The sequence below is a fragment of the Mobula birostris genome, chromosome 3 (assembly GCF_030028105.1).
Source record: "Mobula birostris isolate sMobBir1 chromosome 3, sMobBir1.hap1, whole genome shotgun sequence".
NCBI classification, from domain to species: domain Eukaryota; kingdom Metazoa; phylum Chordata; class Chondrichthyes; order Myliobatiformes; family Myliobatidae; genus Mobula; species Mobula birostris.
In genome coordinates, this window is record NC_092372.1 from 99,570,404 (window position 1) to 99,596,574 (window position 26,171).

Sequence of the window (26,171 nt, forward strand, 5' to 3'; positions counted from 1 at the left end):
CACCAGCAGTCATTATTATTGATAAGTACAAATTGGATGTTGTTCGTCAGTTCACCTACCTGGGGACAATCATCAGTAACAATCTCTCCTTGGATGTAGGAATTAACAAGCACATCAGAAAGGCTGCACGAGCTCTTACCTGCCTCACCATATGAGTCTGGGATAACCCCAAACTCTCAGACAACACAAAGTTGGCTGAAAATGCTTGTGTCACTAGCACACTGCTATACGGCAGTGACACCTGGGCAACATATGCTCAGCAAGAGAGAAGGCTCAAAACCTCCCACTTAAGGTGCCTTCATTGCATCTCGGGCATCTCCTGGACAGACAGAGTCCTGAATGCTGAGGTTCTTTCCCGTACCGGCCTCTCAGCATAGACCGCACTGGCTGCGCCATGTCTGTCACATACAGAATGGCTGCATCCCAAAAGACATAGTCTACAGTAATGCAGCTTCAGATAAGGTAACTCCTGGCTGCCTGCAATTGCGATTCAAGGATGTCTGCACATGGAACATGAAGGTGCTGGATATCAACATTGAGTCGTAGGAGGAACTTGTAGCCGACCTCACCAGGTGGAGAAGTACCCTTAAGCATGGTGAACAAAAATTCTGCAACGCAGCAGAAGACAAATTGACCCATGGAAAGATTAGGGGAAGGACTCAATGGACTAACTCTCACTGAAACGGGCACGGCACCTTTAAGCGGACAAAGGTTCGTCACCATGGCTGGAAGCGAGGCAGGAGGGGGATTCCACACCGGAATGAAATACAGAGGAATGAGACCCTCTCCATCCAGCATCTTGTTAGCAAACGTGCAGCCAGTGGAGAACTAAAATGAGGACCCGAGGGCAAGATAGCTGTATCGGAGAGAAATGAGAGATTATAATGTTCTATGTGTAACCAAGACATGGCTTGCTCCCAGTACACCAGATATGGCGATCAGACCGGAAGGCTTCTCAGTTCACAGGATGGGCTAAACTGCTGATTTAGAAAGGGCAAATGGTGGACGTGTGTTTTCATAATAAACTCTCAGTGGTGCACCAAAGTGGTGGTTTCATCGAACTCATGTTCCCCCAACCTTGAACACCTAATGGTCAAATGCCATCTATTCTATTTACATAGGAAGCTCTCCTTCATAATCCTGACCATAGTTTATATTCCACCAGCGGCCAACTATAATCAAGTGCTTAAGGTATAATGCTGTTTCCGAACAAGAAACAGTCCATCCAGATGGATTTCAGATCATAGTCAGGGACTTCATCCAGGTTTGTTTGAAGAAACCCTGCCCAAGTACCATCAGCTTATAACCTGTAGCACCTGAGGTTCCAACGCACTAGACCACTGGCCGCCATGTTTTGGTGCAGGATTTTAATATTTAAAGAGCACTTGAACAGAGGTTCAGTGCTCAATCATCCAGCTCAAATTCAGATTCTCGTCTGTTGTCTAGGTTGAAAGCCTGTCTTCGTTTTAGTCTCAGATCACGTCTTAATTCTAGTCTCAGATACTTGCTCTCGGGTCCCAGCCATCCTCACCGAAGTCTCTCCTCACAGCACGATTGAGCCTTACATAGACAAAACGGGGTATCAGAGGCTCTCTTCAGCAGCAAGAAAATTTCTAGACAGAGCCTGGAGATCCACAACCTCCAGGTCACCATGCGTCAAATATCACAAGGAGAAGTCAGTCACTCGAATGAGACTGTCAGTCGCTCTGTGGAGCCAGTCCATCTTCCAACCTGAGAGAGATTTGGCAGTGACTGGGCTCTTGCTGTGACTTCCTCACTCAGTGTTCATTGGTGTTTGAATTTCAGCCATCCCGGTTCCCTACGGAGTGTGGAAAAGTGGCCTTCATGATCCTTCTCCTGACCGGGAGATCCCTGGCCTGAGCCACCACGCATTGGGAGTGGAGATCAGATAGTTGCTCAGATTTGGAGGAATTCATGGGTTAGCAATTTTAGATTCCTCAGTTGTGATTTTGGAGGACCTATCCTGGCCTCATCATGTAAGGGCTGTTACGAAGAAAGCATGGAAGTGCCTCTACTTCCTAAGGAGTTGGTGAATATTCAGCATGACGTCTAGAACTTTGACAGACTTCTGTAGATGTGTGGTGAAGAGTATATTGACTAGCTGCATCACAGCCTGGTATTGGAACGCCAATGCTCTGGAATGGAAAATCATGTAAAAAGTAGTGGATATGGCCCAGTCCTCACAGGTAAAGCCCTCCCCACCATTGAGCACATCTACACAAAGTGTGGCCGCAGGAAGGAGGCAACCATCATCAGGGAACCTACCATCCAGGTCATAGCCTCTTCTTGCTTCTGCCATCAGGAAGAAGATAGAGGAACTACAGGACTCCCACCACCAGGGCCAGGAACAGCTATTACCCCTCAATCATCAGGCTATTGTGCCAAAGGGGATAATTTCACACAACTTCACTTGCCCCATCATTGAAATATTCCCACAACCAAGGGACTCACTTTCAAGAATTTTTTGTCTCATTTTCTTGAGTTGTATTGCTTGTTTGTTTGTTTGTTTGTTTGTTTATTTATTTATTGGCAACATTTGTTATCTTTTGCACACTGATTGGGCACCCAAATTGGAGTAGTCTTTCACTGATTCTACTATGGATTTATTGAGTATGCCCACAAGAAAATGAATCTCAGCATAGTATATGGTGACATATATATACTTCGATAACAAATTTACTTTAAACTTTGAACTTTGGAAGGAGGATATTGAACTTCATAACTGAGTCGCAGGAAGAAGCAAACCAATAAAACAGTGCAAGGTAGAGAACACAGTGAGAGAAAAACAGATGGTGATCTTGCTGATAATTAATGCAAATAGTAACTTCCTACTGCTCATTATGCCACTGGTTTTTAAGGCTGCAATGAAGGTACTCCATCTCTGTTGCACTCAGATATAGAAGGATTCTTCATTACTGTTTCTGTAGCAATATTTGTTGCCCAGTCAGGTTTGTTAGCCCTGCCTGAACCTCTGAACCTGGAGGACCGGTGGACCACTCTTAGTCTGGTCTCTACCCTTTGATATGTTTGGCATGGGTGACCCCACCAAGAGTCAAAGCTTAAGGCACTGACTCCAGCCAACATAGCTCCCTGGGTCATTGGGGCATGTAAGCCTCCAAACCACAACAAGGTTCTGGTCCTCTTGGGGATGAACAATAACATTAGGAGGAAAGTTTGCTTGTTTATTTAACAAGTTAATAGACTTATTGCCAACAGGGATATTGATTTTTAACAAACTCATTCTGCTAGTTCCATCCATTTTGCATGCAGGCTGTCATAATCAATATGATTGTAGTTGTCAGGTCTCTATATGTTTACAAAATTAATATAATTAACCTTGATGTAGATGGACTACATCAGCAGAAGACCATGAACATATGCTCAGTGGCTACTTCATCAGGTACAGTAGGTACCTAATAAAGTCGCCACAGAGTGTACTTCCAAGTGGCAATGTAGAGGACAGCTTGCACGCAGCTGTGATCCCATAAATCCTCTTGTATTTCTTACTTTGATAATAAATATACTCTGACCTTGATTTATTTTGAATTGTATTGAGCTGCAGTATTTAAGCTTTATTGGAGCTGCACTCAGCCAACCTCTTAAATCACTTAAATCATAAGACCATAAAATATAGGAGCAGAATTAAGCCATTTGGCCCATTGAGTCTGCTCTGCCAGTTCATCATGGCTGATCCAATTTTCCTCTCAACCCGAATATCTTGCCTCCTCCCTGTATCCCTTCATGCCCTGACCAGTCAAGAATCTGTTGAGCTCTGCCTTAAATATGCATAATCCTGGCCTGCACAGCTGCCTGTGGCAAAGAATTCCACAGATCCACCATGCTCTGGTGAAAGAGATTCCTCTTTAACTCCATTCTAAAAGAATGCCCCTCTACTCTGAGGCTGTGTCCTCCAGTCTTAGACTCTCCCACCATGGGAAATATTCTCTTCACATCCACTCTATCAAGGCATTTCACTATTCAATAGGTTTCAATGAGGTTACCCTTCATTCTTTTGAATTCTAGTGAATACAGGCCCAGAGCCATCAGGCGTTCTTCATATGACAAGCTATTCAATCCTGGAATCATTTTCATGCACCTCTTTTGAACTTTCTCCAGTTTCAGCACATCCTGTCCAAGATAAGGGGCCCAAAACTGCTCACAATATTCTAAGTGAGGCCTCACCAGTGCTTTATTAAGTCTCAGCATTACATCCTTGCTTTATATTCTAGTCCTCTTGAAATGAATGCTAACATTGCATTTGCCTTCCTCACCACAGACTCAATCTGCAAATTAACCTTTAGGGAATCCTGCACAAGGACTCCCAAGTCCCTTTGCACCTCAGTTGTATTTTCTTTCCATTTAGAAAATAGCCCCCCCACTCATTTCTTCTACCAAGTGCATGACCATACACTTCCCAACACTGCCATTTCTTTGCCCATTCTCCTAATCTGTTTGTCCTTCTGTAGCCTCTCTACTTCCTCAAAACTACCTGCTCCTCCACCTATCTTCATATCATCTGCAGACTTTGTAACAAAGCCATCAATTCCATCATCCAAATCATTGAAATATAACGTAAAAAGGATCAGTCCCAACACAGACCCTGTGGAATACCACTAGTCACCTGCAGCCAGTCAGAAAAGGCTCCCTTTATTCCCACTCTTTCCCACCTGCCAATCAACTACTGCTTTATCCACGCTTGAATCTTTTCTGTAATAGCAATGACTCATAGTTTGTTGAGCAGCCTCATGTGTGGCACCTTGTCAAAGGCCTTCTCGAAATCCAAGTGCAGAATATCAACTGATTTTCCTTTGTCTATCCTGCCTATTACTTCTTCAAAGGATTCCAACTGATTTGTCAGGCAAGACTTTCCCTTGAGGAAGCCATGCTGACTATGCCTATTTTATCATGTGCCTCCACGTACCATGAGACCTCATTCTTACTATTGTGCTCCAAAATCTTCCTGACAATTGAGGTCAGACTAACTGGTCTATAGTTTCCTTTCTTCTGCCCCTCTCCCTTCTTGAAGAATGTACTGACATTTACAATTTTCCAATCTTCCGGAACAATTCCAGAATTTTGTGATTCTTGAAAGATCATTATTAATGCCTCCATGATCTCTTCAGCTACTTCTTTCAGAACTCTAGGGTGTACACTGTCTGGTTCAGATAACTTATCTACTTTCAGACCTTTCAGTTTCCCAAGAAACTTCTCTCTAGTTATGGCAACTTCACACACTTCATGCTCCATGACACCTGGAACTTCCAGCATACTGCTGGTGTCTTCCACAGTGATGACTGCTGCAGAATACTTATTTGCTTTATCCACTATTTTGTTGTCCCTCATTACTACCTCTCCAGCATCATTTTCCAGTGGTCCAATATCCACTGTCATCTCTCTTTTACACTTTGTGTATCTAAAGAAACTTTTGGTATCCTCTTTAATATTATTGGCTAGCTTAATTTTGTTTTCCCTCTTTACTTTCGTAATTACTTTTTTAGTTGCCTTCTATTGGTTTTTAAAAGATTCCCTATACTCTAACTTCCCACTAATCTTTGGTCTATTAACTGTCCTCTCTTTGGTTTTTATGTTGGCCTTGACTTCTCTTGTTAGTCACGGTTGTATCAACTTACCTTTAGAATAATTCTTCCTTTTTGGGATGTATATGTCCTATGTCTTCCAAATTGCTTCCCGAAATTCCAGGCATTGCTGCTCTGCTATCATCCCTGCCAGTGTTCTTTTCCAATCAACTCTAGGCAAATCCTTTCTCAGGCCTCTCTAATTCCCCTACTCCACTGTAATAATGATACATTTGACTTTAGCTTGTCATTCTGAAATTTAAGAGTGAATGTGATCATTTTATGATCACTTGTCCCTAAGGGTTCTTTCTTTCTTTTCAAATCTATTTATTGTTATATTATACAAAAGAAATAACATGAGTACATTGAAGTAACACACTTACAATGTCTCAAAAAAGACATTATCTTAAAGATTGAAAAAAAAATTGTGATAACAAAAAAACCTACTAGGCAGAAAAAGTGAGAAAAAAAAACCATCAGGTGTACAACCCTGGAGCCATGTGACATACTAAAATTAAAAATCAAACCACCAGCAAGAAAAGAAAATATACCAAAAAATTACAATTAGATCATGGAAAAAATCTATCAATTAGCTCAAATGATAATAACGAGCAAATGAGCCCTATCTTTTCTCAAAATCAAATAAAGGTTCAAAGGTTCAACTTCTAATTTTCTCCAAACTAAGACATAGCATCACTTGAAAGAACTATCGTGATAAAGTGGGAGCTGATGTATCCTTCCACTTCAACAAAACGGCCCTCCTAGCTATCAATGTAACAAATGCAATAACATGTTGGTCAGACACAGAAATATCATGGATATTTTGAGGAATTATTCCAAAAAGCACAGTTAATTCATTAGGTTGTAGATTAATTTTAAGTGCTTTAGAAGTTGTTGAAAAAACTGACTTCCAGAACTGTTCCAATATAGAACAAGATCAAAACATATGTGTCAGTGTAGCTATCTCAGTTTTACATCTATCACAATAACTATCAACATTAGAAAAGATTTTAGATAGTCTCTCCTTCATCAAATGATAATGATGTACAATTTTAAATTGAATCAATGAATGGCTAGTACAAATTGAAGAAGAGTTAACCAACTTTAAAATCCACGTCCAATCCTCCATCATAAAAGTCAAATTGAGTTCCTTTTCCCAATCCTGTTTTATCTTAGATAAAGGATGCTTATCCCATTGTAATAATAAATTATAAATTCTTCCAATAGAACCCTTGATCGAAGGGTTCATACTCATAGTAGTATCTAACAGGTCAGCCTCCAATACGTAAGGAAAATTACTTAAATATTTTTATAAAAGATGCCTAACTTGAATGTATTGCAGAAAGTGTGAGTATGAAAGAGAATATTTATCAATTAATTGTTCAAAAGACATCAATCTATCCTGTTTAAATAAATCCAAAAAAGAATTAATACCTTTATTTTTCCAAAGTAAAAAAATTGGATCACTCAAAGAAGGCTTAAAAAAGTAATTTTGATAAATTAAACTACAAAGTTTAAATTTTTTAAGATTAAAAAAATTGCGGAACTGGAGCTAAATTTGTAAAGAATACTTAATCACAGGATATAGGTTTAAATTAGCAACTTTAGCTAATTGTATAAGTAAAGCAGCTCCCAATAATGAGGTTAAATAAAACTGTTTTGCAACTTTCAGTTCCGGGTCTACCCAAATTGGCCGATCACTCTTACACTCTTATCCAGAGGTCCCCAACCGTTTTTGCACCGCGGACCGGTTTAATATTGACAATATTCTTGCGGACCGGCTGACGGTGGGGGGGGGAGGGGGGTGTTCAAGTAGGGTTAAACTCACCTCTACATGTCTTTTACAGTTAGGGTTGCCAACTTTCTCACTCCCAAATAAGGGACAGAAGTAGCAGTCAAATCCTGACAAAGGGTCCCGGCCCAAACGTCGTCTGTACCTCTTCCTATAGATGCTGCCTGGCCTGCTGCGTTCAGCAGCATTTTTTGTGTGTGGTGACGAGACACTTGTGTTTACCCCGAGAAAGACTACCATTACCATGAACCCTTGCGCGGGCACCTGTGTGCACATGCGTGATGTGCGCATATGTGACGTGCACATGCGGTATGTGCCAATTTTTTTTTCCACAAATCGGTTTTGGCTTAATCTTCCCGACTATACTGTACATACATTATTTCTACTTTATATAGGCTGTGTATTTATCATATCATTTCTGCTTTTACTATCTGTTAGAGTTATTTTAGGTTTTATGTGTTACTTGTTATGATTTGGTAGGTTATTTTTTGGGTCCGGGAATGCTCAGAAATGTTTCCCATAAAAATTAATGGTAATTGCTTCTTCGCTTTACACCATTTCGGCATGAACGGTTTCATAGGAATGCTCTACCTTAGCGGGGGAAATATGGGACAAGGGTGGTCCCCGATGGGACAAACCAATTTAGCCCAATATATGGGATGTCCCGCCAAATACGGGACAGTTGGCAACCCTATCATCAAGTTCAAAAGTGTGTGACAGGGAATGAGGAAAGTTGCAGCTGACTCATCATTTCCTCACGACCCGGGAGCACGTGCTTTGCGGCCCAGTACTGCTGCTCTTATCAACCCAATATAACCAAAAGGACATGTATCGCACATTAACAGCCCAATAATACATTCTTAGATTATGCAAAGCAAGACCTCCATCCTTTTTCAATTTTTGTAAGTGACATTTGCTAATTCTTGTTCTTTTATTATTCCAAATAAAAGATAAAATAATAGAATCAATTCGATCAAAAAACTTCCTAATCAAAAAAACAGGGATATTCTGAAGTAAATATAAAAATTTTGGTAAAATCATTATTTTAACTGTATGACTTTATATCCTGAAAAATCTCCAAATTCATTAAGTAATTTTAGCAAGGCAGGAATAAATTCGTCAGGATTAGATATATAAACCAATAAATCATCAGCGTAAAGAGAGATCTTATGCATGGTCTCATTCACAAAAATCCCATGGATATTTTTAGCCTCATGAAGAACAATAGCAAGGGGTTCTATTATTAAATTAAATAACAAAGGACTTAATGGACAGCCTTGCCTTGTCCCCCATGAAAGCTGAAAAAAGGAAACCTACAATTGTTAGTAACAACAGTAACAATAGGAGCTTTATATATCATTTTAATCCAATTATTAAAATTAGTACCAAAGCTAAATTTCTCTAAAACAGTAAATAAGTATTTCCATTCGACTCGATCAAATGCTTTTTCAGCATCCAAAGATACAACACATTGTGGAGTTTTAAAAGAGGACGAATATATAATGTTAAATAGTCTCCAAACATTTGAAAAAGAATAGAGACCCTTTATAAAGCCTCTTTGATTTCTAAAAATAATTTTACCCAAAATATTCTCCAACCGATTGGCCATTATCTTTGACAGTATCTTAGTGTCAACATTCAGTAATGAAATAGGTCTGTATAAAGCACAGTCAGTAGGATCTTTATCCTTTTTAAGAATTATAGAAATAGAAGCTTCATAAAAAGTAGAGGGTAGGTCACCTTTCACAAAAGAATCCTTAAACATTTCCAACATATACGGAGAGAGCAACTTTCCAAATTTTTTATAAATTCTACAGGATAACCATCAAGTCCCGGGGACTTACCATATCGCATTGAAAAAATAGCTTAGTGAATTTCGGCTTCAGTGATTTGAGCATCAAGAGTTTTTTGATCCTCAGCCGAGATTTTAGGAAAAGCAATCTTTCATAAAAAAGCATTCATTTCAGAGGAATCTAGCGGACATTAAGATTTATAAAGTTCAGCATAAAAATCTTGAAAAATTTTATTAATTTCTTCATATTCCTGAGCCAAGGTTCCTACGAATTTTCATGACTTGCCTTTTGGCTACAGCCATTTTTAATTGAGATGCGAGCAGTTTATTATTTTTATCTCCAAACATATAAAATTGGCTCTTTAACTTAAGCAAATAGCCTTCAATGGGATGAGTTAATAACAGGTTATATTGTGATTGAAGTTCCACCCTTTGTTTAAATAAATCAATATTGGGGGAAATTGCATAGATAATCTTTAATTTGTTTTGAAATTCTATCTAATTCTGCTTTAGTCTGTTTTTTAAGTTTAGCTGAATAAGAAATACAGTAATCTGACCACATAAAAATGCTTTAAATGTATCCCATATAATTAATTTGGACATACCCCCTGTATCATTAAAAAGAAAAAGACTTTTATCTGGGCTTCAATAAAACTGACAAAGTCAGAGTTTTGCAATAATGTCTGAGACATGCGCCAAGGTGGGCGGGCAAGAATGACATCATCAAATTCAAAAGCAAACTCAGAGGCGCATGATCAGATATAGCAATAGCGCCATATTCACAATATTTAACACTAGGCAAGAAGCGGGGATTGATTATAATATAATCGATCCGCGAATAGTTTTTATAAACATGTGAGAAGAAAGAATATTCTCTGTTATCGGGATGGAGATACCTCCACAAATCAATCAACCCAAAATCATTCAAAAAGGAATTAATAAATGACGCAGAATGATTTGGAAGTCGCTGATTGGTTGAGCTCTTATCAATCATAGGATTTAAGCAACAGTTAAAATCCCCGCCCATTATTAGCATATATTCATTTAAATCAGGCAGTAAACCAATACCTTTTTAAAAAAAGAAGGATCATCTAAGTTAGCACCATAAAAATTGACCAAAACAACTTTTCTGTTGCAGATCGGTCCTTTAACAATTAAACATCTACCAATAGAATCTGATTCAATATCCTCTTGAATAAATATATTAGATTTAATAAAAATAGACACACCTTTTGTTTTACTTTGAGAAGTAGAGTGGAATTGCAAACTGTTCCACCATCCAAAAAATCTATTTTGATCTCCCGCCCTGATTTGTTTCTTGAGCAAAAATCCTATCAGGTTGGAATCAGTTAACAATTTTAAAAGCTTTTTTTTGTTTAATAGGATGATTCCAACCACGTACATTCCAACTTATTATATTAATCCATTTAAATGCCATACTGTAATTTTATTCTACTTTGTATATGCGCAGAGCACATACCAATACGGAATGATCAAAAATGGCAGCAATAGGAAAAACTTTAATTCTTGTCGGATACCTCAGAGAGGGAAACAGTTTCTTATCATATGCCTGTTTCATTACCAGGGCAAATTTTGATCTTTGTTCCATTACCTCTGTCGGGTACTCTTCGTAAAAACGGAGCTCAGACTCCATAAATCTAAAAACTCCGTTTTCTTGCCTGTTGTATTATTTGATCTTTAATTTTAAAGTGATGAAAGCAAACCAGAACAGATCTTGGTTTACTTGAATCCTTCAATTTCAAAGTAAACGCCCTGTGTGCCCTTTCTATAGCAGGCGGCTTTAATAAAATGGTAGGAAATAAAGTGTGGAAAAGCTTACCAAAGTAAGCAGTTAAATCTCCATCTTCAGCTCCTTCTTACAGCCCAACAATTCGTATATTCTTTCAGTGAGACCTAGTTTCCAGGTCTATAATCTTATTTTGATATCTTTCCAAAAGAGTTGTAGCTTCAGACAACTTTTGCTTAGTTATCTTCAATTCCTCTTCATGTGTAATAACGTGAGTTTCCAGGTCTTTAAGTTTTCCCAGAAATGACTTCATTTCATTACTATTCTTTTCCAGTTGGTCTTTAATTGACCTATTCTGATCCTTAATTGAATTCAGTGTCCAAACATCTTCAGCCCACGATGGCATTTCATCAGATCTTTCCTTTTGCACCTTTCCTTTCCCATTAACTTTATCACTAGGTTCAGGTAAATTCTTCCCACTTTTCGTAGATATAGACATATTGTTCCCCCTCGAGAATCAGCAAACAAAAATTTTATATTCAAAGTTTAAACTGGGGGAGAGAAAGAAAAGTAAGAGCAGCGCAAAATTACTGCTACTCCATTTGCAGACAGGGGCTGTCTCCCTAAGGGTTCTTTTACCTTAAGCTCTCTAATCAATTCTGGTTCATTGCACAACACCCAATCCAGAATAGCTGATCCTCTAGTGAGCTCAACCATCAGCGACTCTAAAAAAAATCCCATAGGTACTCTAGGAATTTCCCCTTCTGCAATCCAGCACTGACCTAATTTTCCCAATCTACTTGTATATTGAGGTCCCCCATGTCTGTTGTAACATTTCCCTTTTGGCATGCTATTTCTATCTCCTTTGTAATTTGTAGGCTACATCCTTACTACTGTTTGGGGCTGTGTAAACCAGGGGTCCCCAACCTTTTTTGTGCAGCGGACCAGTTTAATATTGACAATATTCTTGCAGACCGGCTGACCGAGGGGGGGGGGTGGGCGGGGAGGGAGGGGAGGGTTGCCAACCAAGAAGAGTAGCAGTCAAATACGTTGTGTTTACCCCGAGAAAGACTACCATGACCATGAAGCCTTGCGCAGGCACCTGTGTGCACATGTGTGTACGTGCCGATTCTTTTCTACAAATCGGTTTTGGCGATTCTGTTCAGTGAAACTACACTGTACATACATTATTTCTACTTTATATAGGCTGTGTATTTATCATATCACTCCTGCTTTTACTATACGTTAGTGTTATTTTAGGTTTTATGTAACACTGCATGAATATCATGATACGTCAATTATAAGTCACTTATAAGTCAATAGCATCATAACATTTTAAGTAGCATTTGGATATTAAACACACAGCACATATTTTCCTCGTATGAACACATAAACTCATTGCAACATACCAATATCGCTGTATCAATGGGAGCCCTGGGCCTGTTTCCCTGCAACAAGACGGTTCCATCGAGGGGTGATTGGAGACAGCGATACTCGAAGGGGGTTCCTTATGTCCAGTCTATTCCGCAATTTAGTTTTCGTTGCACTCATTGCAGAAAACCCTGCTTCGCAGATATGTTGGATATGGAAGCAATGTTTTCAGTGATTTGGTGGCTATCTCAGGATACTTAGCCTTGACTTTGATCCGGAATCCCGGCGGAGATGTTATGTCAAACATACATTTCAGCCCGCCGTCAGTTGCAAGCTCAAGGACTTGATCTTCTTCCGGCGCTGACACGGATGACGTGTGCGTTCAAGTTCAACAGTACGTGACAGGGAATGAGGAAAGGTGCAGCTGACTCATATCGCCAAATCATATCATTTCCTTGCAGCCCGGTAGCACAGGCTTTGCGGCCCGGTACCGGTCCGCGGCCTGGTGGTTGGGGACCGCTGCTGTAAACAACACCCATCAGGCTCTTTTAACCCTTGCAGTTCCTTAGCTCTATCCACAATGATTCAACCTTCCAACCCTATGTCGCCTCTTTCTAATGATTTCATTTCATTTTTTACCAACAGAACAATGCCATCCCCTCTGCTTTCCTTCCTGTCCTTTCAATACAATGTGTATCTTTTGATATTAAGCTCCCAGCTATAATCTTTCAGTCATGGTTCCATGATGCCTACAACATCATATGTGCCAATCTGCAACTGTGCTGCAAGTTCACCTACCTTATTCTGAATACTGTGCAAACTGAGATACAACAACTTCAGTCCTGTATTCTCCCTTTATGATTTTGTCGCATCATGCTCAACCTTTAGATTCCTAACTTTGTCTGAGGTCTTGCTAACATCTGCCTCCATTGTTCTGGCACTCTGGTTCCCATCCCCCCGCAACTCTAGTTTAAACCCCACCATGCAGCATTAACAAACCTTCCCGCTAGGATATTAGTTCCCCTCTAGTTCATAAGAACATAAGAGATAGGAGCAGGAGTCGGTCATCTAGCCTGTCGAGCCTGCTCTTCCATTCTATAAGATCATGGCTGATCTGGCCATGGACTCACCTCCACCTACTTGTTTTTTCCCCATAACCCCTAATTCGCCTACTATGCTAAAGTCTATCCAACCTGGTCTTAAATATATTTACTGAGGTAGCCTCCACTGCTTCATTGTGCAGAGAATTCCACAGGTTCACCACTCTCTGGGAAAAGCAGTTCCTCCTCATCCTTGTCCTAAATCTACTCCCCGAATCTTGAGGCTATGTCCCCTAGTTCTAGTCTCACCTACCAGTGGAAACAACTTTCCTGCCTGTATCTTATCTATCTCTTTCGTAATTTTATAAGTTTCTATAAGATCTCCAAGAAACTGTCCCTTCTATACAAGTACCACCTTCCCTGGAATCTTATGCCCTCCATCTTACATCTAGCCACATAATCTTCCTCGTTCTGGCCTCACTAGCACATGGCGCAGGTAGCAATCCTGAGATCACAACTCTGGAGGTCCTGGCCTTTTAACTTTGCTCCTAACTCCCTGAACCTCCTACGCAGAACCTCATTACTCATCCTACCCATGTCATTGGTAACTACATGGGCCATGACTTCTGGCTGTTCACCCTTAAGAATGCTAAGGACTTGATTCAAGATATCCCGAAACCAGGCACCCGGGAGGCAACATGCCATACGGGAATGTTGTTCTCTCCCACAGATCTTCCTGTTCATTCCCCTAACTAATGAATTCCCTATCACCCCAACATTCCTCTTCTTTCCCCTTCTCTTCTAAGTCTCAGAGGCAGACTCAGTACCAGAGACCCGACCACTGTGACTTCCCTCTGTTAGGTCATTCCCCCTGACAGTATACCCCCTGTTGTTGAGGGGGATGGCCACAGGAGCACTTTGCACTGGCTCCTTAACCTCTTTCCTCTTCCTTACTGTCACCTAGTTTTCTGTGTCCTGCACCTTGGGTTTAACTACCTCTCTATATGTCCTATTTATCACCCCCCTCCCCGCAGCCTCCCAAATGATCCAGATTTCATCCAGTTCCAGCTCCAACTCCAACTCCTTAACACGGTTTGTTAGGAGTTGCGGCTGGATGCACTTCTTGCAGTTGTAGTGATCAGGGATACTGAAGGCCTTTCTGCCTTCCTACATCCCGCAAGAGGAACATTGTACTATCCGGCCTGTCACTTTTACCTAGCTGAGCAAATATAAAGAGGAAAAATCTTGAGCTTTTCTTTCATTTGTTTTCTCTGAGTCAAGCCTCTCTTCCCTGAAATTTCGAAGAGTTGAAGCCTTAAGACCATCACTGCTATATCCACTCAAACCTGTGCTCATTAGGTAGCTTTAGGACAGGGGTCCCCAACCTTTTTTGCACCAAGGACCGGTTTAATATTGACAAGTTCTTATGGACCAGCTGACCAGGGGGTGTTCAAGTAGGGTTAAACTCACCTCAACATGCCTTTTACAGTTCGGGTTGCCAACTTTCTCACTCTCAAATAAGGGACAAAAGTAGCAGTCAAATCCTTGGACACTTTACCCCAAGAAAGACTACCATGACCACAAAGCCTTGTGTAGGCATCTGTGTGCGCATCCGTGACGTGCGCATGCGCGTACGTGCCGATATTTTTCCCCACAAATCAGTTTTGCCTTCATCTTCCCGACTATACTGTACATACATTATTTCTACTTTATATAGGCTGTGTATTTATCATATCATTCTTTTTTACTATACGTTAGTATTATTTATTTTTGGTTTTATGTGTTATTTGGTATGATTTGTTAGGTTATTTTTGGGTCTGAGAACGCTCAAAAATTTCCCCCATATAAATTAATGGTAATTGCTTCTTCGCTTCACGCCATTTCGGCATGAAAGGTTTCACAGGTACGCTCTACCTTAGCGGGGGAAATATGGGACAAGGGCGGTCACGTATGGGACAAACTAATTTAGCCCAATATACGGGATGTCCTGGCAAATACGGGACAGTTGGAAACCCTATGTTCAAGTTCAACAGTGCGTGACAGGGAATGAGGAAAGGTGCAGCTGACTCATGTCGTTTCCTCACAGCCCGGTAGCACATGCTTTGAGGTCCGGTACCGGTCCGCGGCCTGGTGGTTGGGGAACGCTGCTTTAGGATACCAGGAGGCTTCACTCATTACAGGATTCAAGATTCATGTTAATTTATCATGTGTAATAGAGGGGAGGAGAAGATAGCGGCGCGACGCAGCACGCACGGCCGCTCCAAAATGATATCGGTATTTGTTAAGTTGGTACCGTGTACAGTCCTGATTTGATAGAGACAAACGTGAGAAGCACGGAGGAACGTCTGGAGAAACTTCTGAAATGCCCGTTTCGCTGCCGCTGCTACTGTGTGATCGAGAATCTCCGGAGAGGAAGGCCCCAAATCCTCGGCTTTGCCTATTGCTTGTCAGCTGGGGCCAGGGTTGAAGTGTTCGGCAGAGATGGTGCTTGGTGCTTGGTGTCAGAGGCTCGAAGTTTTCGGACGGACTCAAGAGTTGGCTGTGGTCAGGTGCTTCCAGGGTGCTGCATCGGCAAGTTTGCGGTGCTGGAGGTTCATGACAGGGAGAGTTTTTCTTCCTTCTACCGTCTGTGTGAGATGATGGGATTTTTTGAGAGACTTTGAGACTTTTTTTTTTACCGTGCCCACGGTCTGTTCTTTATCAAATGACGGTATTGCTTTGCACTGTTGTAACTATATGTTATAATTATGTGGTTTTTGTCAGTTTTTCAGTCTTGGTTTGTCTTGTGTTTCTGTGATATCATACTGGAGGAACATTGTATAATTTCTTAATGCATGCCTTACTAAATGACAATAAAAGAGGACTGCATGTCCTCATAATTTAATCTAATCTAATCTAAATTCAAACAGAGGGTGAAATGAGTAATTTGCAATAACAACCAACACACCCGATAGTGTGTTGGGGCAGCCCACAAGTGTTACCATGTATTCTGGCAGCAACATAACATGACCAATATCTTACCTGCACTTGGAGTTAATGCATTCATGTGGCTGGTTCAGTTGTGTTTCTATTTAATGGTTCAAAGGTTCATATATTAACAAAGGATACGACCCTGAAATTCTCCTTCTCCAGATAGCCACAAAACCAAGAAAGAAAACAATAATCAGCCCTCAAGTTCCTCCTCTCCACACGAGAAAACAAACAAAAATGAAACAGACACATCAACCCCTGTATCCTCCTCCCTCACACACAAAAATTGAGGAAGATTGGATAAAAAACACAGAATACAAAAAAAACCCATAAGAGTGAAAAATAGTCCACAGTCTAAGTCCACATTCAAAATGCAGAAAACTTGGGCAACATTCTTCCTCTCTGTAGCAGTGTGGTCTCACCAGTGAGAAAAAGACAGTCTCCCTTCTCTGGCAGCAGAACGATCTCCCAGTAAAAAAAAAGGCAGGCAGCTGGCATTTCAATCTGTTTCATTGCTTTAATCGGCAAACAATGGAAGATTTAATTGGTGAAATGGAGTCGAGCAACAGCTCTTTGGTGACCTTAGTATGTTGATGATGAGGAATACAGCAGTAGTAAAGCCACTGAATACAAAAGACAGGTAATTGAATTCTCCTTTATGGGAGATGAAGTTGAAATGTTATCTGCCATATATCAAGCCATACATGCATGTTATTGAGGACTTACAGCAGGCAAGCATGTACAACTTGCTCCATTTGCTTTAGAGTTACAAATAGAAATAATTGTGAATGAACATCCCACTTCTGACTTTCCCATGTTATGAAGATCATTGATGAAATTGTGAATATGTCCAGTGGCTAAGACATTAGGAACTTCTGCAGCAGTGAACTGGGTTGAGACAATTGACCTCTAACAAACACAGTCATCTTATTTGCCCAGTCATTGGAACATTTTCCCTATGTTTTTCTTAACTGAAGTTTTGTCAGGGCTTCTTCACACAATATTCTTATATTGAAACAGTCATGTCCACTTTCTCCGAAATTCAGTTCTTTGGTCCACACCTGGACCATTATTGTGATGAAATTTGGGCTATGTGATCCCGGCAAATCGAATTGGTCATGAATGAGCATGTTGTGGGTGAGTCAATGTGGCTATGTTTTTCTCTTATTTGTCTTCCCTGTCCCTTGATTCCCATTATATCCAAAAATCTATAGCTCTTCATGTTGAATATACTTAGTTATTGAGCTAGTGGAGCCTTTTTGGGTAGAGAATTCTATGCATTTGCTACCCTTTGATAAGAAATTTCTGAAAGGCCATTTCTCACTTTGAACCCTGGTTCTTGGCACCCCAACCAGGGGACATAGCATCCCAGTGAACAGTATATCCTTAACATTTTGTGTCCTTCGGTGTGAGCACCTGCCATTCTTCTCAACTCGAAGGAATCTAAATCCAGTCAAATTTATCTCATTTCATCAGATTAGCATCTGGATCCTAGGAATCAGTCTGGGGGATCTGTACTGCACTTCCTCTGTCATAGATACTGTAAATACTTCTTTGATAGGGAGATCAGGACATTGTTTTCCAGGTGCAGTCTCACCAACCCTTCTGATACTACACAAGCCAGCTTTATACATTATTAAAATTGTCTTGTAATGGTTCCAGTGACATCATCGTCCAGAATGGCAGCTTACATCAATAGCTCCCCTGGAAAAATGCATACTTTGCCCCGTTAATCGCTCAAATATAAGATCTTTCGAAAATATCTGAACTGATAAGTGGGGCAAGAATGGGGAAGAAGAATGGAGATAAAAAAAGCATCACTGCAGAGCTTATAGAAGAGAGAGGTACAACGAGCGGCTCTCCTACACGTGCTCGTGGTGGCGAGGCTGACGCCGGGCCTCATTCAGGCGAAACGGCAAATATGATAAGGATTTTGGAAGAGATAAGGGATGCCCAAACAGATATAAAACAGCAACTCAATGATATAAAGTCAGAGCTCGCCAATGTCAATCAGAAAATAGCAGTGGCAGAGACTTGAATTGAGAAGGTGGAAGATTGCGTGCAAAACAAGGACGGCTACTAAGTAAGACAATAAAAATATGAGATCAACAGGAAAGTAATCTGCTTGACCATGAGGGAAGATCGCGACAGAAAAAGATCAGGATTTATAATGTTCCCGAAGGAGCGGAAGGATTGTCGATGATGGACTTTGTAGACAAGCTGCTGCGGGAAGCGCTGGAGATTCCTCAGACTACAGAGATTGAAATTGAGAGGGCGCATCATGCGCTCGTCCCGTGGCCTCCCGGAGACAGAGAAAGTAAGCCGCGTTCAATAGTACTTAGATTCCTTCGATTTAAGAGCAAGACGGAGATTCTATGAAGGGCCTGAGGTAAGAAGAGGGTGGTTTGGAATGGGAAGTTAATATACTTAGATCAAGATTACCCCCTGGCGGTCCTACAGAAATGGAAGGAATATTCCAAAACGAAACGAATATTAAAGCAAGAAAAGATTAAACTTCAAACCCCGTACCCTGCTAAACTGAGGGTGTTTTACGAAGAAGGGATACAGCTATATCAGACGGTGGAAGAAGTGACTACAGACACGAGAAACAGAGGGCTGCCCGTTAGCGTGGTCAGACCGTGGGAAAGCCTGGTTGAGCAGTTATCCCGATCTGCTTGGGAAATAGTAAGAGAACCGAGAAAGCAGGGGACGGGAGGAGGACGAGAGAAGGATATTAGGAAGAGACTGTGAGTTCTCTGAAGACAGCCCTCACCTCCTCCAGAAGAGCCATAAGGTTTGGCTAACTTTAAAAGTGCTGATAAACTAAACGGTAGCAAAACTAGATGTTGATGTACCTATCTCCAGAAATATGCATTATAATGTGGATTTTATATTGCTCATTTTTTAAAATTCATTCATTCACTCCTTTTTTCCCACTTAATGGGAGGAATACACAGGGAAATCATTTCTGTGTAATGGACATAGGGCTTTTTACTTATTTTTATAGGTACTTCAATGGGGTCCCTCAACTCACAGGTAGGAGGAGCTATCCCCCATGGCTAGATGTTTCTTCTAGCTCAACCCAGGGTCATCTAAACACCCCGGCCTTGGAATCATACCTTCGTTACCTTTTTAAAATTATTCGCGTTTCTTGGCTCTTATTTGTTCAGAGAGTAGATTGATTAAGTTATATTCTGCAAATTTCCATGATACACTAACAAATAAATACACATGCCTAAAGACAAAGTAAAATTCATTTCTTTTAATGTCAATGGGCTGTTGAATCCAGTCAAGCGCAGTAAAATTCTATCAAAAATGAAAAAAGAACAAGCCCATGTAGTATATTTACAGGAAACTCACTTAAGTGATAATGAGCATGGAAAATTAAAGAGATTGGGATTCACTGATTTGTTTTTCTCCTCATATAAATCAGGACATAGAAGAGGAGTTGCTATTCTCATCTCAAGCAAACTAAATTTTGAAAAAGTATTCAAAATGGGAGATAAGGAGGGCAGATATATTCTGGTAAGGGGGAATATAGATGGAAATCCAGTTACTTTATTGAATATATATGCACCCCCAGGAAGTGATATTAGTTTCTTCCAGAAAATTACTAATATTATAGTAACAGAAACAGAAGGTCTCTTGATATGTGGGGGAGACTTAAATTTATAATTACATCCAAAGTTAGACTCTTCCAATAGAAAAACTTATGAAACAATGTCCTTACATAAGAAAGTTAACACTCTTTTTGAGGATGTTGGTCTAATTGATATATGGAGGGACCTTTTCCCCGACAGAAGGGATTACACTCATTATTCTGCCCCTAATCCGTACATACAAGAATAGACTATTTTATAACATTTGGAAAAGACAAAGACAAAATAATCACCTGTGGAATTGGGACAATAGATCTAAGTGACCATACACCTATATATTTATCTGTTGATTTTGACCTACAATCAAAGAATACTATTTGGAAACCAAATTCAAGTCTACTCAATGATCCTTATTTTAAGGAACAAATTAAAAAAGAAATTGGTCTTTACTTAGAATTCAATGATAGTGGAGAGGTTTCACCTCCCATTCTATGGGATACTCTGAAGGCTGTCTTAAGAGGGAAAATTATCACATATCTTCATATAAGAAAAAATAAGGAATAAAACATTGGAGGAATTACAAAATAAGCTGAAGGAAACAGGAAAAAAACACAAATTGATTTTGGCACAAGATAGACTAGAGGAAATTTTAAAAAATAGGAATTAAACTAATAGTTTGCCTACACAAGAAATTAGAAAAAAATTAATGTTTCTGAAACAGAGACACTATGAAAGTGGATCTAAATCAACGAAAATACTGGCGTGGAAACTGAAAAAAAAAGATAGCAGAAAATACAATTCATAGAATTAGGGATCCAAGAACAAAAATGATCAAAAATAAGCTAAGTGAAATTCAAGAAGCTTTTGAAGTGCTTTACAAAACTCTATATTCCAAAGTGCCAGGGGGGAAGCATAACCCAAATTGACACCTTCCTGAGTTCTCTAGAGTTACCCACTTTAAGAAAAGAACAAAATAGAATGATGACTGCTGACCTAACTGAAACTGAACTAAAAGCTGCAATTAGTATGCTTAAATTAAGCAAGTCACCAGGACCAGATGGATATACGGCAGAGTGGTATAAAGAATTTAGAAGTGAGTTAATCCCTGTTTTACTTCCCACACTGAACTGGGCCTGAAGAAAGGCACAAATTCCACCCAGCTGGAAGGAGGCGATAATCTCAGCTATACTGAAAGAAGGCAAGGATAAAATGGAATGTGGGCCATTTCGACCAATATCTGTTCTTAATGTGGATTATAGAATATTTGCCTCCCTCATGGCCAAACGATTAGAAGAGTTTCTACCCACACTGACACATAATGATCTGACAGGTTTTATAAAACAATGCCAAACACAAGACAATATACGAAGGACACTTCACATTATGGATCACATAAAAAAAATTAAATTGAAGCAATAGTGATAAGCGTGAAAGCTGAAAAGGCATTTGATTCAGTTAATTGGAATTTTCTTTACAGAGTTTTACATAGATTTGGTCTACATGACACAATTATTAAAACTGTACAGGCACTATACGACAATCCTACGGCTCAGATTAAAATCAATGGATATTTATCTAATAGTTTTACTCTAGAAAGGGGCACGAGACAGGGTTGTGCATGGTCACCGCTGCTCTTCGCATTATATCTAGAACCATTAGCTCAATACATCAGACAAAATGAAGATATCAGGGGAATTACTATTAAAGGGACAAAGCATAAATTGGCCTGTTACCCAGATAACATTTTGATTTATCTTGGCCAATCAACATACTCTTTTCCTAAATTGATGCAATTCTTTGAACAATATGGCCAATCATCAGGATACAAGATCAACATAGATAAAACCCAACTACTTTCATATAACTATAATCCACCAAGAGAAATTGAAAGTAGATATCCTTGGGCATGGCAAACAGAGTCAGTCAAATATTTGGGCATCATTATGCCAAAAGATTTGGCAAAATTATCAGAATGCAATTATCAACCTAGATATAAAAAAATTAAGGAAGATATAACAAGATGGAACCTAATTCCTTTTGTTGGTCTCAGTTCAAGGATTGAATCTATTAAAATGAATATACTGCCCAGACTACTATATCTCTTTCAGACCCTACCAATAGAGGCTAACCAAAATCAATTCAATGAATGGAACAAGATGCTATCAAGATATATATGGCAAGGTAAAAGGCCCAAGGTTCGTCTCAAAACTTTACAATTAGCCAAGGAAAAGGGGAGATGGGGCCTACCTTCTCTTAGAGATTATTATTTTGCAGCACAGTTGGGAGCTATGATATGCTGTTGCAACCCATCATATGACGCTCAATGGAAAAACATTGAGGAGAGGATACTTTCCATCCCCAAACAGGCAATTTTGGCTGATAACAACCTACAAAGTTACATAAGTACTATTGATAACCCATGGGTGAAATGGACTCTTAAAATATGGAAAACTATTATAAAAGAATATAAACTAGAGAAAGACATTGCAATTCTTAAATGGTGTGCATATGACTCGGATTTTACGCCTAATAAACTGGATGCTAGATTTGAGGACTGGACAGCTAAAGGAATAACAGCTATTTGCAATATAATGAAAGAAGGAACACTGTTCAGTTTTGAAATGCTCAAAGAGAAACACTTATTAGAAAAACAACATTTACCAGTATTTACAGATGCAATGGTATGTTAATAGGACGGTTAAAAATGTAACCAAGGCAAGTACATGTCTGATAGAGCTATTTAGAAAAGCATATATTTCAGACAATGGTAATAGAATCATTTCAAGCATGTATAAGGGTTTGTCAAATTTTAAAACACAATCGACTTCATACAGTAAAACAAAATGGGAGAAGGAAGGAGGGATAATAATATCTGAGGAAGACTGGACAATAATATGGAGGTATCAATGGAAGTGTACCAGTTCACAGAAATGGAGGGAGTTTGGGTGGAAAAACTTGATAAGATATTTTATTACACCCTCTCAGAAATCCCATTATGATAGTAATCTCCCTGTTTGCTGGAGAAATTGTGGAAATCAAAATGCAAACCACTGAAATATTTTCTGGAAATGCCCCATTATCAAAGACTATTGGTGTGGGATGCATAATGCCTCACAAGACATGTTTAAATGTGGAATACCCTTAGAGAGTAAGACCATATATTTTGGGTATATACCTCAAGAATGGTTGAAAAGAGATAAATATTTAATGAATATACTGCTGGTGGCTGGTAAAAAGACCCTTACCAGGAAATGGTTATCACAAGAGAGCCTAACTTTAAATATATGGATAGAAATTACAGTGGGCATTTACAAAATGGAGAAGATAACAGCATCTGTTAATCATAAGTTGGAACAATTTGATTCATACTGGGAAAAATGGTTTAACTACATAAAACCTCATAGGTTTGATTTTATTCTCACAACTCAATGAATATATTGTAAAGAAAATCACTCCCTACTTTGTACGTAGTTTTCTTTTTTCGATTGTTCTTTCTTTCCTCTCCTTTCTATAAGTGTATACATCAGATAAATATTATGTGGAGATTTGTGACAAATATGATTGTATGATATATATGTACAGTATCTGAAATATATCTTATGTAAATGTTTGTTTGATGATGAACTTCAATAAAAAATAAATTGCAAAAAAAGTCTTGTAATAAAGACTAATGTACCATTGCCCTTATGACTACTTTATACACCTGCACATTCATTTTCAGTGATTTGTGTACAAGAAAGCACAAACCCTTCTGAACACCCATACCTTTTAAACTCTCAGTACTTAAAAATACTCTACTTTTTTCCAAAGTGCAGGACTTGCTTTTGTCCTTGTAGTGTTCTAGCCCACTGCTGAAAGGTATCCTCTTTACTGTTGCAAATTTTCTTTTGGATCCTGAGCTGGGACTGATTTGACACAGGATGCAAGAGCTCAATGATTTCAATGGGGGTTAAATAAGAAAGGTTTAGGACACAGTGTTATGTTGCATTATTTTAAAGATGATCACTGTGGCAATCTACCCAGAGAAACTGGGTCTCTGGTACTGAGTCTGGCACTATGACTCAGAAGAGAAGAGAGGTGAAGGGGACTGCATTAGTGATAGGAGGTTACGTGCTCAGAGGATTACAGATGAGATCTGTGGACATGATAGAGACACCAGGTAGTTTGTTGCCTCCGAGGATCCAGAATCAGGGATGTTTTGGATCAGATCCATGGCATTCTACAGGGGGAAGGTGAGCAGACAGAAGTTTTGGTACATATTGGCAGAGTAGACTCGATGGGACAAATAGCCTAATTCTGCTCCTATAGCTTATGGTCTTATGCTCATTAAAATTGGTATTGGTTTATTATTGTCACATACAGTGAAAATTTTGTCTGCATTCTCTTCATGCAGATCAAATCATTACACTGTGCATTGAGCTAGAGAAAGGTAAAGCAGTAACGATGCAGACTAAAGTGTAAAAGCTACCAAAGAGGTGCTATTCAACCAAATGATAAAGTGCAAAATCATAACAATGTGGATTGTGAGGTCAAGAGTCTATCTTATTTAATAAGAGCTCCATTCAAGAGTCAGATAATAGTGGGAAGCTGTTCTTGAGCCTGTTGATATGTGCTTTCAGACTTTTATATCTTCTGCCTGATGGAAGGGGGCAGAAGAGAGAAGATCCAGGGTGTGTGGGGTCTTTGATCATGCTGGCTGCTTTGCTGAGGCAGAAGGAAGCACAGACTAATGAAGGGAGACTTGTCCTGTGCTGTGCTGGTGTGTCCATACCTTGCTGCGGTTTCTTGCATTAAAACTTGTGCAAATTGATCCATTTTAAATGATGAATGTATTTGAATAATATATATAATTTTCTTCAACTACAGATGGTTCAGTGGTTTTAACTGGGAAGGATTAAAAGCCAGGACAACACCATCACCTTTAAAGAGAGAGGTATGTGATCCGCCTTTTCCTCTGAAACAAGTCTAATAACTTTGCAGTTCATTTTTATTCTGGAAAACATCACAGTTAATGGCTATGGAGCTGCAAGATCAGTGCAGGACAGGATATTAATCTATCATAATCAGTGATATTTTACTCTGTAAATAACTAAGGTATTTGAATATTAGTAGTATTGAATATTGGAAGTGATAATTTAGTCTATACTCTTAATCTAGATGCAAAAATCTAACACTTGGAGAATCTGAAACTGATACTTAGGAATTGATTTTACCATGTGGGCTGATAGCCACCATTTCCTCAGGGTCTTCCTCCTGTATAAAGGACCAGAAATGATTCAGGAGCTTAAGATAAATGAACCCTTAGGAAGCTTTGATCATAATATGATAGAATTCACCCTGTAGTTTGAGAGGGAGAAGCTAAAGTCACATGTATCAGTATTACAGTGGAATAAAGGGAATTAGAGGCACGAGAGAGGAGCTGGCCAAAGTTGATTGGAATGGGATACTTGCAGGGATAATTGCAGAACAGCAATGGCTGGAATTTCTGGGAGCAATTTGGAAGGTGCAGGATCGATTCTAAAGGCAGGATGATGCAACTGTGGCTGATAAGGGAAGTCAAAGGCAACATAAAAGCAAAAGAGAAGGCATGAAATAGAGCAAAAATTAGTGGGAATTTAGAGAATTGGGAAATTTTTCAAAACCAACAGAAGGCAGCTAAAAAAAACATAAGGGGGAAAAGATGAAATATGAAGGCAAACTGATCAATAATATCAAATATGCTACCAAAAGTTCTTCCAATTATATGTAATGCCCTAGTTAAAGTTTCTACTGCTCTGCTGTGAGGTAGTTTATTCCAGCAGTTTTCCGTAAAAGCAGTGTGTCAGCGAGATTGCACTTTTGGTAAGAAAATGTTGAATGAAATATTTTTGTTTTTTTTTTTGCTCAGCTTAAAGGTCCAACAGATTATAGGTATTTTGATACCTATCCTCCAGATAAGGATGTTCCCCCAGATGAACTGTCAGGCTGGGACAAGGATTTCTAGATCGATGATGAATCATCTACAATTTATGGGAAAATGCTACTCTAACTGATGTCCAAAAGCTGTCTGGAGAATTTCCTCTTTATATGCATCTTCAAATATGAGGCTTTGTTACAATCAGCCAAGATTAACAACTGCTGAAGAGAGTGAAAGCTAATTTTAAAGGATGAACGAATTAGCTTAAAAGTCAGAAGTGTTTTAATAATGCCTGAAATGGCTGACGAACTCTTCTGAAGGTGCTCCTTGTGCAAATAATACTTTAGGCCATGGAAAAGCAGTTGCA

At 39.5% G+C, this 26,171-nt stretch overlaps 1 protein-coding gene across 1 annotated transcript in view; it reads left to right on the forward strand.

Moving 5' to 3' along the window:
- prkg2 (protein kinase cGMP-dependent 2) overlaps nucleotides 1–25,891 on the forward strand; it is a 133,840-nt gene extending 107,949 nt beyond the window's left edge. The window contains exons 17-18 of the mRNA XM_072251903.1: nucleotides 24,775–24,841; nucleotides 25,796–25,891. Of these exons, the coding sequence (XP_072108004.1) occupies nucleotides 24,775–24,841; nucleotides 25,796–25,891 (163 nt within the window). The remainder of the gene's footprint in view (nucleotides 1–24,774; nucleotides 24,842–25,795) is intronic.
- The last annotated feature ends 280 nt before the right edge of the window (nucleotides 25,892–26,171 follow it).